This window comes from Pristiophorus japonicus, chromosome 15 (assembly GCF_044704955.1).
Source record: "Pristiophorus japonicus isolate sPriJap1 chromosome 15, sPriJap1.hap1, whole genome shotgun sequence".
Classification (NCBI taxonomy): domain Eukaryota; kingdom Metazoa; phylum Chordata; class Chondrichthyes; family Pristiophoridae; genus Pristiophorus; species Pristiophorus japonicus.
In genome coordinates, this window is record NC_091991.1 from 22,325,890 (window position 1) to 22,338,846 (window position 12,957).

General features: G+C 44.0%; 1 protein-coding gene across 3 annotated transcripts in view; it reads left to right on the forward strand.

The window, feature by feature from the left end:
* Nucleotides 1-12,630, forward strand: part of ptprb (protein tyrosine phosphatase receptor type b) — a 124,732-nt gene extending 112,102 nt beyond the window's left edge. For 2 of the 3 annotated variants that reach the window (XM_070900207.1, XM_070900209.1), the window contains 3 exons: nucleotides 1,409-1,544; nucleotides 6,173-6,314; nucleotides 12,335-12,630. In XM_070900207.1, coding sequence (XP_070756308.1) covers nucleotides 1,409-1,544; nucleotides 6,173-6,314; nucleotides 12,335-12,357 — 301 coding nt within the window. In that variant the 3' untranslated portion in view covers nucleotides 12,358-12,630. The remainder of the gene's footprint in view (nucleotides 1-1,408; nucleotides 1,545-6,172; nucleotides 6,315-12,334) is intronic. The other variant, XM_070900208.1, reaches the window with a different exon arrangement.
* The last annotated feature ends 327 nt before the right edge of the window (nucleotides 12,631-12,957 follow it).

The window sequence follows — 12,957 nt, forward strand, 5'->3', positions numbered from 1 at the left end:
GCAAATGGCATGTTGGCCTTCATAGCGAGGGGATTTGAGTACAGGGGCAGGGAGGTGTTGCTACAGTTGTACAGGGCCTTGGTGAGGCCACACCTGGAGTATTGTGTACAGTTTTGGGCTCCTAACTTGAGGAAGGACATTCTTGCTATTGAGGGAGTGCAGCGAAGGTTCACCAGACTGATTCCCGGGATGGTGGGACTGACCTATCAAGAAAGACTGGATCAACTGGGCTTGTATTCACTGGAGTTCAGAAGAATGAGAGGGGACCTCATAGAAACGTTTAAAATTCTGACGGGTTTAGACAGGTTAGATGCAGGAAGAATGTTCCCAATGTTGGGGAAGTCCAGAACCAGGGGTCACAGTCTAAGGATAAGGGGTAAGCCATTTAGGACCGAGATGAGGAGAAACTTCTTCACCCAGAGAGTGGTGGACCTGTGGAATTCTCTACCACAGAAAGTTGTTGAGGCCAATTCATTAAATATATTCAAAAAGGAGTTAGATGTAGTCCTTACTACTAGGGGGATCAAGGGATATAGCAAGAAAGCAGGAATGGGGTACTGAAGTTGCATGTTCAGCCATGAACTCATTGAATGGCGGTGCAGGCTCGAAGGGCTGAATGGCCTACTCCTGCACCTATTTTTCCACATTTCTATGTTTCTATTAGCACATTTAGTGCCTGTTTTCACCCATTGACCAAAATAACCCCTGATATGTTTAAACATTCAATTATTCAAGCCGCACGCCACTGTTGGTGCTCCAGGTAAGTTCTTTTTATTGTGGGAAAGAGTGGCAGGGATGACTGCTGTCTTTCGCACCCATATTACCATCATTATCCATTGGATGCTTTATTGATTAAATATTACTTATCCATATATACCTTTTTCCACACATATCAAGGTACTGGATGTCTGTTGGGGAGTGGAATATTGTTTCCATTTTAAGCAGCAACAAGCACTCCTAAATCAGGCGTATCATATCTAGCTGCAGAATAAAGCTTGTTGGGACAGTCATCTACCCCAACATTGAACCGTAATCCTACCTTCAAACATGGCAGAATAAGTAGAAGCCAGGCTATTATTTGATAAATCCCCTATAGCACTAGTGTGAATTTTCCATTTCTTGTCATCTCTCTAAATGAGATAAACAAATTTTGAGCAATTTTGTGACATGGGCCTGCACGAATAGGAATTGGACAAAAATCACCCAAACTCACTGCAATTAGTCAGGCACGTGATTTGACCCCATCAGTTCGGCTCAGATTTGAATCCAGGTTCTCAAGATGGGAGGACAATATGGTAAATAACCACACCAGCCAACCCCAGGATGTTTTATTTAATGACGATTTATTTTTGTTGATTTGGTTTATGTATTTGCTTCTTATTTTAGATTTTGCTTTGTTTTTGCACAGTGCTGGAGTCGGTAGGACAGGCACATTTATCGCTTTAGACAGAATCCTTCAGCAGTTGGAAAGCAAGGATTCCGTAGACATTTATGGAACAGTTTATGACCTGAGGCTTCACAGGGTTCATATGGTTCAAACTGAGGTAATGGGATTTGATAGCACTCTATCATAATTCTGTAGTGTGTGATTTAACTTTGTTACATCTCAATGAACAGTACTGCGTTATTTTTGAATACTTGTGTCAGGTTATCTCAAGTGCACTGTCTTTATTGTGGTCCCACAGCCAGACATCATGGGGCTGATATTTTGGTCAGGAGTGAGCTCTAAATATGAACATAAGAATATAAGAAATAGGAACAGGAGTAGGCCATACGGCCCCTCGAGCCTGCACCACCATTCAATAAGATCGTGGCTGATCTGATCATGGACTCAGCTCCACTTCCCCACCCGCTCCCCATAACCCCTTATCCCCTTATCGTTTAAGAAACTGTTTATTTCTGTCTTAAATTTATTCTATGTCCCAGATTCAACAGCTCTCTGAGGCAGTGAATTCCACAGATTAACAACCCTCAGAGAAGAAATTTCTCCTCATCTCAGTTTTAAATGGGCGGCCCCTTATTCTAAGATCATGCCCTCTAGTTCTAGTCTCCCCCATCAGTGGAAACACCGTCTCAGTTCAACTCCAGCCTTGGGTGAGTGTTCCGAGTTTGTTGTGACTGGTGGCTGGGTGGCTGACCTGGTGGGAGTGGCAATGGCCATGTCAGGAATTGAAAGTCCATTTTCATTGAATATGTCAGTGATTGAAAGTCCCGATTCACTGATGACCACTGAGTCCTCTGATGACTGGGGGTAGGTTGGTTGGTCGTCGATTGTCTCTTCCTCCCACTGTTCCGGTTCGTCTGTGTGCCGCAACTTTGTCTGATCCATATGTTTCCTGCATGTTTGCCCATTTTTGAGCTTCATAATAAATACTCTGTTGCCCTCCTTGGCTATGACAGTATCAGCGATCCACTTGGGACCCTGACCATAATTCAGAACATATACAGGATCATTTGCAGAAATATCACGTGACACAGCTGTATGATCATGATACCCTTGCTAACTTTGTCTTCTATATTCAACATTATTATTCAAGTCAGGGTGTACAAAAGATAGCTTGGTCTTAAGACCTCCCGTCATCATCAGTTCAGCAGGCGAGACCCCGGTAAGCGTGTGTGATCTTGTCCTGTAACTCAGCAGCATGCATGACAGGCGGGTCTGCAGTGACCATAGGGTTACTCGCTTCATATTCTGCTTTATGATTTGGGCAGCAGCTTTATGTTTGATACCATTGAGTTTCATGAACTCTTGAAACTCCTGACTGGTGAAGCACGTTCCGGTGTCGCTAACAACGATGTCAGGCAGACCATGCATCGTGAACATGACACTGAGATTCTCAATGGTAGCTGTGGATGTGCTGGATGACATGATTATACACTCTATCCACTTCGAATGTGCATCCACCACAACTAAAAACATCTTCCCCAGGAAGGGACCTGCAAAGTCTATGTGGATCCTGGACCATGGTTTCGACGGCCCCGACCACAGACTCAGCGGCGATTCCTCTGGTGCTTTGCTGAGCTGCATGCAAGTGTTGCACTGATGCACACATGATTCCAGCTCAGTGTCAATTCCCGGCCACCATACATAAGAACATAAGAAATAGGAGCAGGAGTAGGCCATAAGGCCCCTCGAGCCTGCTCCGCATTTAATAAGATCATGGCTGATCTGATCATGGACTCAGCTCCACTTCCTTGCCTGCTCCCCATAACCCCTTATTGTTAAAGAAACTGTCTATTTCTGTCTTAAATTTATTTAATGTCCCAGCTTCCATAGCCCTCTGAGGCAGCAAATTCCACAGATTCACAACCTTCTGAGAGAAGAAATTTCTCCTCATCTCATTTTTAAATGGGCGGCCCCTTATTCTAAGATCATGCCCTCTAGTTCTAGTCTCCCCTATCAGTGGAAACATCCTCTCTGCATCCACTTATCCAGCCCCCTCATAATCTTATATGTTTCGATAAGATCACACCTCATTCTTCTGAATTCCAATGAGTAGAGGCCAAACCTTCTCAACCTTTCCTCAAAGTCAACCCCCTCATCCCCGGGATCAACCTAGTGAATCTTCTCTGAACTGCCTCCACAGCAAGTATATCCTTTCGTAAATATGGAAACCAAAACTGCACACAGTATTCCAGATGTGGCCTCACCAATACCTTGTATAGCTGTAGTAAGACTTCCCTGCTTTTATACTCCATCCCCTTTGCAATAAAGGCTAAGATTCCATTGGCCTTCCTGATCACTTGCTGTACCTACATACTATCCTTTTGTGTTTCATGCACAAGTACCCCCAGATCCCGCTGTACTGCCATCTTTCTCCATTTAAATAATAACTTGCCACTTTCCAACATTATACTCCATCTGCAAAATTTTGTAAATTTCATCAGAGCAGCAATTTGTTTTCCAGGATCAGCTCGTTTACATCATTATTCGCAGCTCCAGGTGGCAGGTTTGGATGTCTGCAGGAGCACATTAGCTCTGGGTGCAGAAAATTGTAATATAGGTGGAAATTAATTAGGAAGTGACATAATAGGGGAATGAACCATCTTGCATTACAGTTGGTCAGGGATTCACATATCTTCTTGGTTCTTTCTGAAGTGCTACATTAGCTTCCTTTAGCTACATGCACTAACCCACTGCCAAAGTGCAGTATGTAGCCCTCTCTCTGTAGAAAGGGATGCAAGGGTGCAAGTGAATGGGCCTAACACGCTGGGACAGCCTGAGCTGTTCAGCATCCTTCTGCTCCTTTCACATATGTGGAGTTTCCCAATGGGAAACCTACTGATGGCAGTAATGGGTGCAATGAAAAAAGCTACAGAGCATCTATCTACCTAGAGGCTGATGAAAACCTCAGTGGCAGCACAAGCCCCTCAAAAGTTTAGAAAAGCATTGCAGGAATGGCCTTAAATATGCTCACTTAATTTTCTTCCTGTGCCCTTTAAATCAACTTTCACCTACAAATAATCACCTGGACATCCATTATATGTGGGAATAAATATAATCTGGCATTGTAATATTCAGAAAAAGACACACTAGATTGTGCAGCACCCATTTTTTTCAGCCGAGCAAACTAGTTCTGGCAAGGTTTAATAATGTCTGAGGCATGTGCGCGCTTATTCCACGCTGAATATGCACCACGTGCAATATTGGTTAGGGCGCACTGAAACGGGTGTTAGGTCATTGCCCATGCAGATTGAAGGATTAACACCTATTTCAGGCCCATTCCCAAAATTGGTTGCCACCTGCCATGTGCCATGCATGCCGCAGAGAAGCCATACCAGCGGTCTTTAAAAGGACCGCGGGAGGCTACCACTTAAAATCTACGTAAAAATATTTTGAACTTACCTGAAAAGTGGAGCCATAAGGAGCAGGATTAAAACTGTACCCACATTAAAACTGCAGGTCGCTATCAGCCACTGCATGTGCATCCCCCCTTTCTCCCCCCATCCCCATCTTCACACCGCCGCCCCCCCCCCCCCTCCCCCGGACCCACGATTGCACTTGTGTCACACTTCTTCATCCTTTTTGCAACCAATGCATCGCCTCTTGGACGTGAATCGTAGCCCCAGCATGCCTGTCACGTCCTATTGATTTAAGAGGACCAACTTTCGTGGTCCTCTTGCTCATCCATTTCAGCGTGACGGTTCCCATTTGCCGTTGGGTTTGCGCTCGACATTTTCTACACCATAATTTCTTTATTTCCATACCATTTTGAATATTACAACAAAGCTCCCACTTGTTTCAAGCAGAAGCTTCCTGTGTCTGTCCTCAGTCCAACTGTAAATACATGTCTAGCACAAAATGGTGGTGTTCTGTTATGCACCCCCCCACCCCCTACCCCCGAACTTGATTCACACACGGCATAATGACCAAGAGAGGTGGACTCCCATCTTTTTCATGGTGTAGTTGTGGATAAACAAAATGGTGACGTCTTTAGGACCTGGTCACACATTTCATTGCAAGTTCCCTCATAGTGTAATAATGTTCGGCAAATAAAAAAACTTTTGATAGACAAAAATCAAAGGAGTGATCAAGTGGTTCTCCTGCTGTCTTCTGGAGTGCGGAAAGCCCCAGAGAAATGATGTGAATGGAAAAAATTCTCCTCCCAGGATTTTCAACGACCGAGAACTTCCTTGGAGCTGCTCCCGCTCCGCTGACATAACTTCGCCACAATCCCATTTTCCGCCACAATTCCAGTAAAGTTGTTCGAGACCGAGAAGCAAATCTTTTCAGCCAGAAAATGGCGCATAGCCCAAGGAAAGCCAAGGAGAGGGAAAAGTACAGTATCGAATTGCAAAAGAAAAGAACAAAAATGAATTATAAACACAGACCTAAACTCTGTATGGTACATTAAACTTATGGTAAATATAATCCTTCATTATTGCTGAAATATTCAACGATCAATTAGTTTAAGATGTAAGGTAAGTGGAGACAGAAATGATCCCATGTGACATGTGACAAGGCATGGCTAGATGGGCTGAACAGCCTTTTTCCTGGCCTTATATTTTAAATAATGAAACCTGTGAATGGGATTGCAACACTTATCTATAATAATGGCTCATGGCCAGCCTTAAGGCAATATGCAAACCGTCAGGTTAATGACTTAAAACCTATAAACGGATTTAAAATTACGAGAAAAATAACCCATTATTGCCTGTATTTTTCTTTCAGTGTCAATATGCATATTTACATTTGTGCATCAGAGATGTTTTAAGGAGTAGGAAGCTACGAGGTGAACAAGAAAATCCATTGTTTCCCATATATGAAAATGTCAACCCAGAATATCACAGAGGTATGCAAATAGTCCTTGCAGGTAACTTTTCCATCATTTTGTTTATTGATAAATTATTGCCTACTTATCAGAGTTAGTTACCAAAGGTGAGCTGTTAGTTATAGCACAATATGACAGACTCAATGACCTTGATGTTCATTTTAACAGTAAGTGTACGAGCTGTGTTTTCAGAGCTTTTTATTAAGTAAAATCATTTGCTCAGAGTCTGGGTGGTGTTAAGCACCTGAACTTTTGCCTCAGATCTGGGTTTGAATACAACCCAGACTATTGAGATAAAAAAGCAAAATACTGCGGATGCTGGAAATCGGAAAGGAAAACAGAAAATGCTGGAAATACTCAGCAGGTCAGGCAGTGTCTGTGGAGAGAGAAACAGAGTTAACTTTTCAGGTCGATGACCTTTTGTCAGAAATGGAAAATGTTAGAGATGTAACAGGTTTTAAGCAAGTGCAGGGGCAGGGATTTACAAGGATCATACCAGAAATGTGAGGATACACCTATCAGGGAAGGATGAACAGGATGGGTCTCTTTTCTCTTGAAAAGTGAAGGCTGAGGGGTGACCTAATAGAGATCTTTAAAATTATGAAAGGTTTTGATAGAGTAGATACAGAGAGAATGTTTCCACTTGTAGGGTAGAGCATAACTAGAGGCCATCAATATAAGATAGTCACCAAGAAATCCAATAGGAAATTCAGAAGAAATATCTTTACCCAGAGAGTGGTGAGAAGGTGAAACTTGCTACCACAGGGAGTGGTTGTAGCAAATAGTATAGGTGCATTTAAGGAGTGGTTAGATAAGCATATGAGGGAGAAGGGAATAGTGGGTTATGCTGATAGAGTTAGATGAGGATAGACGAAAGGAGGCTCGAGTGGAGCATAAACGTCGGCATGGACTGGTTGGGCCGAATGGCCTGCTTCTGTGCTGTATATAATCCTATGCAACAGTCTTGATCAGAGAGACCTACCTGGGAGTGCCTGACACTGTGTACAAAACGTAGAAAAACATTCAATTCACCAGTCAGCCTCACCTTGACCAGTCCAATGTTTCACAACAGCTTTGATTTTACTTTTAAAACTGTTTCCCCACTGCTGGAACTAGATACTGAGAAAACTAGTCATGGAAGTTTGATGGAATTACTGACCGATTGTCCAATTTGCTTTTGTGCTAATTCCAGTAGAGATAGCACAGAGGCTGGTCATATTTTCCACAGTAGGTTTAAAAATTGTTATTATTCTAACACCTCTGAGATGGCTGAACTACTATTTTGATCTAACGATCACATGGCTTAGGAGGGTGAGGGAGTGGGGTGGGTGTTAGAGAGAGGAAACAAGAACTTTTGCTTACTGACCCCTCATAATATGTTGAACCAGAACTCCTGCCCTCCCTTCATTACCAAAGTTGCTGATATTTATGGTTAAACACATTAATAGTGGAAAAGCCAGCAGGCAGAAGGGCGGTGGATTCATTGTCTGCTGGGAGGAAATATTTTCCAGGAAGTAATATCAGACAGCATTAGTGCAGGCGATTGTGTAGAAGTGATTTTCTTTGTGGACAAAAAGAGTATACAGAAGAGCAGGGGAATATTGATCCCTCCACGAACAGCTGAAACAGATGTTTTGGTAATTTATTTCATTAGTATTTGTGGGAGCTTGCTGTGCATAAATTTGCTGCCGTGTTTCCTACATTAGAACAATCACTACACTTCCTGAGATTGTGAAAGACGTTCTTTCGTTCTTTCTTTCTTTCTGTCATTCTTTCTGTCATTCTTTCTCTCTTTCTCTCTTTGTTTCTTTCTTTCTTCACATTCTTTCTTTCTTTGTGTCTTTCTTTCTCTCTTTTCTCTCTTTCTTTCTCACTTTAATGTGGTTCTGTTGCAATTTACATTGTATGGCTGACCCCACAGTCAGAAGTTTGCCACGGTTTGAAAGTCACGCCGACAACTTTCATTTCCGGCTACAGACCACCCACAATGGCCAAGTAAGGTTAATTGCACCAAGAAACAGGAAACTGCATTGTTGGCTGATTGTGTTGAATACACAGACCATCCATAGCCAGAAAAAAATAGAAAACTGTTCCAGAGCAGCCATCGACATTTGGGAACATTTTTGTTGAGGTGGTTGTTACATTTTTACTCGAGGTATTTTTCTGGGGTTCATCCTCCCATGAGTGCTCCCATAGGCAAGCTTCACTCCCTATGACTCAGAGCTGCCAGCATGCCGAGAAGGTACTCAGTATTAACATGGAATGACGTTAGAGACTAGGAGGTAATGGGTGCTTTACCACTGGTCCCCATCTCAAAATGCAGCAACAGTGAATCATTAACCATGGCAAAAAATAGAAAGACTTGCATTTATATAGCACCTTTCATGACCTCAGGAAGTCACAAAGCACTTTACAGCTAATGAAATACTGCAGGAAACGTGGCAGTCAGTTGCATACAGCAAGCTCCCACAAAGAGCAATGTGATTAATGACCAGATAATCTGTTTTTAGTGATGTTGATTGAGGGATAAATATTTGGATACCAGGGATACCCGCCTGCTCTTCTTCAAATAAAACAACAACAACAACATCTTGTATTTCTATAGCGCCCTTGACATAGTAAAACTTCACTGAGTGTTATAAAACAAAAATTTGGCACAGAGCCCCATAAGAAATTAGGGCAGATGACTAAAAGCTTGGTCAAAGAGATAGATTTTAAGGAGTGTCTCAAAGGAGGAAAGAGAGGTAGAGAGGCAGAGTGGTTTATGGAGGGAATTCCGGAGCTTAGGGCCTAGGCAGCAGAAGACATGACCACCGATGGCTGAGTGATTATAATCAGGGGTGCTCAAGAGGGCAGAATTAGAGGAATGCAGATATCTCTGGGGGGTTGTAGGGCTGGAGGAGATTACAGAGATTGGGAGGGGCGAGGCCATGGAAGGATTTGAAAATAAGGATGATAATTTTGAAATCACGAAGTTGCTTAACCGGAAGCCAGTGTAAGTCAGCGAGCAGAGGCTGATGGGTGAGCGGGACTTGGTGCGAGTTAGGACACGGGCAGCCGAGTTTTGGGTCACCTCTAGTTGACATAGGGTAGAATGTGGGAGGGTAGCTAGGAGTGCGTTGGAATAGTCACGGATGAGGGCTTCAGCAGCGGATGAGCTGAGGCAAGGGCGCAGATGGGCGATGTTACGGAGGTGGAAATAGGCGGTCTTAGTTTTGTCGTGGATTCGTGGTTGAAAGCTCATTTCAGGGTCAAATATGGCACTAAGGTTGTGAACAGTCTGGTTCAGCATCAGACAGATACAAAGGATAGATGGAGTCAGTTGCTAAGGAACGGAGTTTGTGGCGAGGACCGAAGCCAATGGCTTTGGTCTTCCCAATATCTAATTGGAGAAAATTTCTGCTCATCCAGTACTGGATGTCGGACAAGCAGTCTGACAATTTAGGGACCGTGGAGCGGTCAAGGGATGTAGCGGTGAGGTGTCGTCAGCCTACATGTGGAAAGCCATTGCGGGTGATTTTATGGCTATGATTATATAGATGAGAATGGAACCAGCTGAGGGCCGTCCCACTCAGCTGGACAATGGTGGGGAAGCATTGGAGAAGGATGGAGTGGTCAACTGTGTCAAAGGCTGCAGACAGGTTTAGAAGGACAAAAGGGGATTGTTTTGCTTCGTCACACTCACAAAGGATGTCATTTGTAACTTTGATGAGAGCCGTTTCGGTACTGTGGCAGGGGCGGAAAGCAGATTGGAGGGAATCAAACATGGAGTTCCGGGAAAAGTGGGCACGGATTTGGGAGACGACAACACATTCAAGGACTTTGGAGAGGGGGCGTTGGTTTGCAAGGACGGAGGGGTCAAGGGTTGTTTTTTTTGAGGAGAGGGGTGATGATGGCAGATTTGAAGGAGAGGGGGATCGTACCTGAGGAGAGAGAACCGTTAACAATGTCAGCTAACATGGGAGTCAGAAAAGGAAGTTGGGTAGTCAGCAGTTTGGTGGGAATAGGGTCGAGGGAGCAGGAAGTAGGCCTCATGGACAAGATGAGTAAGGAGAGGACATGAGGGAAGATTTGTGAGAAAGGTTTGGCCCGGTAGGCAAGGGGAAGAAAGAGAGGTAGCAAAGGCAGCTGATTGGATGGTCTCAATCTTAGTGACAAAGAAATCCATGAGCTCCTCGCACTTGTTGTTGGAGGTGAAGGTGGAGGAGACAGCGGAGAGGGGTTTAAGAAGACAGTTAACAGTAGAGAATAAAAGCTGAGGTTATCCTTGCATTCCAGAATAATCCTAGAATAGTGAGCAGTTTTGGCAGACAAGAGCAGGACCCAGTAGTGCTTTATGTGGTCCAGCCAGATCTGGCAGTGATTGGCTAAACCAGTTGTCCGCCATCTCCGTTCCAGTCTGCGCCCTTGGACTTATGTGAGTGAAGATGAGGGCCATACCAGGGGAAATGACCAGGGTGAGAGAGAGTAATGGAATTTAATAGGGACTAGGGAATCAAAGATGGTGGTGAGGGTGAGATTAAGCAGATCGGTTGCAGAATTGCCGTGGTAAGTGGAGGGTCAAAGAATGGACAGTTGGCATTTGTAAGTGCAGTTGTAAGAGAGTTGGGGAGAGTTTTTTTCTGGAATGTGCACAGAGGAAGCAGAGTTGTGGGGGGGGGAAGGAGGATGTGGGTGGAGAGCGATACAAGGATATGGCCTTATCTGCGATTAACATGATGGGAGTAGTGAGGCCACATAGAGATAGCATGGTCAAGGGGGTGGTCGTGAATATGTGTTGGGGAGTTAACATGGAGGGAGAGATTAAGGGAGGATAGGAGGCTCATGAACTCAGAGGAGAGAGAGCATGATGAATTGAGATGGAGGTTGAAATCACCGAGGATGAGAAGTCGCTCGGTGCAGAGGCTGAGGGAGGAAAGCAGTGAAGATATCTCGGTGATAAAATATTTATGGTACTTGGGTGGGTGGTAGAGAATGAGAATTTTAAATGAGGGGGGTGGAATAAGGCAAGATGCTCAAAAGGAGGAGAAAGTGCCAGAGAAGTACGGGGACAGAATAAGCTGTGATTTGGTGATAGAGCCACATCGCCACCATGGTATAGCCAGGCAGGGAGGCTTCACTTAAGGGTAAGATGTCATAGCCAAGTTTCCGTCAGGGCTATGATGTTGATGCAATCATCCACGATAAGCTCTTGTATGGCAAGGGTCTTGTTCGCAAGTGAATGGACATTCTGCAGGGAGATACGGAGAGGGTGAGTGATGCCTGCCAGAGTCCACAGGGTCAGCACTGCGGGGAGGGTGAGGGGGGGCAGTTGGCAAGATTAGCCCCCAGTGAGCGCGCTGGGCGGGAAGCTCGACAAGAATGTAGGATGGGACAGTTGGGGTTGCTGCTCATGAGGAGGCAGCGATGAGTGCCACGGTGGGTCCTTCGGAGGATGCCAAGAGAGGCACAGAGGGAAGCTGTAGGCTTATCTAGGAGGGAGACAAGCCTGGGATGGCGGCAGTAGAGTAGAATAGTCGAAGAGTAATGAACGGTTGGGGTAGGGATTTGGGAGGGCAGAGTACCCGCGAGAGGAGAGATGAAAGCCGGCATGTGACCAGAGAGAGCCGTCAGGGAGGGATGGAGAGAAAAGAAAAAGGGGAAGATAAAGTGGAAATAGAAGTGAACAGCTCGAGTCTGCAACCAAAATGCACACGCGAATGGACACAGGCCTGGTTATGTAGCAATTATAGGGATACATATTTCCTGGTAGTAATGGGATAGGTTGGACACAATAGTAGGGACTCCATGGAAACTTTTACATTCACGTAAGAGGGCGGACAGGGCCTCGGTTTAAATTTGCATCCGAAAGACGGCACCTCCAACAGCGCAGCGCTCCCTCAGCACTGCACTGGAGTGTCAGCCGAGAGTTTTGTGCTCAAGTCTCTGGAGTGGGACTTCTGACTCAGAGCCGAGAGTGCTGCCCACTGAGCCACGGCACAGCTGTGAGAGTTGGCAGAATTGTATTTCAATATTTGAAGAGAATGTTGAGTAATAGTTTTTTCCATTTGCTGATTCTCTAGACTTCCTCTTCGGACGACACTGAAGTATATGGAGACATCGTCATCTGATGTAATGAACCTCACCTGCAGTACAGCTAAACATGCACTAAATAAATACCAGGTCTGGCATTTCACGGTGTGTATAATTTATTTGCCTGGTATTCCTTTTGGGTAATATTGTAATTTAATTGTATTAGAGATTATTGTATATACTTATATATTTCAAATAAATATTTCTTATATTATGTATATTTTTTAAATTGGGATTCTGTATTTTATATTACTTATTATAAAAATGTATCTATTGTAATTAAAAAAGTAATCTGTATATAATTCTGTTTTATTATTCATTTTGTTTGGGTTTTAAAGAGATTAATATTCACAATTTAATATTCTATGCTATCCAAATTGTTTTATAAGGAAATTTGATATTTGGAAGGAAAGTTGTAACTGGATGTACTTGAAAGGTGATGTGCTGACACATGGGGTGCTTACACTGGAGAGATGTTTGAGGAATAAATGCTATGCCTTTCGATCAGGCTTGAAAGGCTGTGATTTGGTGCTCTTTAACATCAGGTCTGTGTTCTTCAGAGTATAATAGCCATTTAAACATTCAAATCACGTTTTGCGAGTTCACGTCTGAG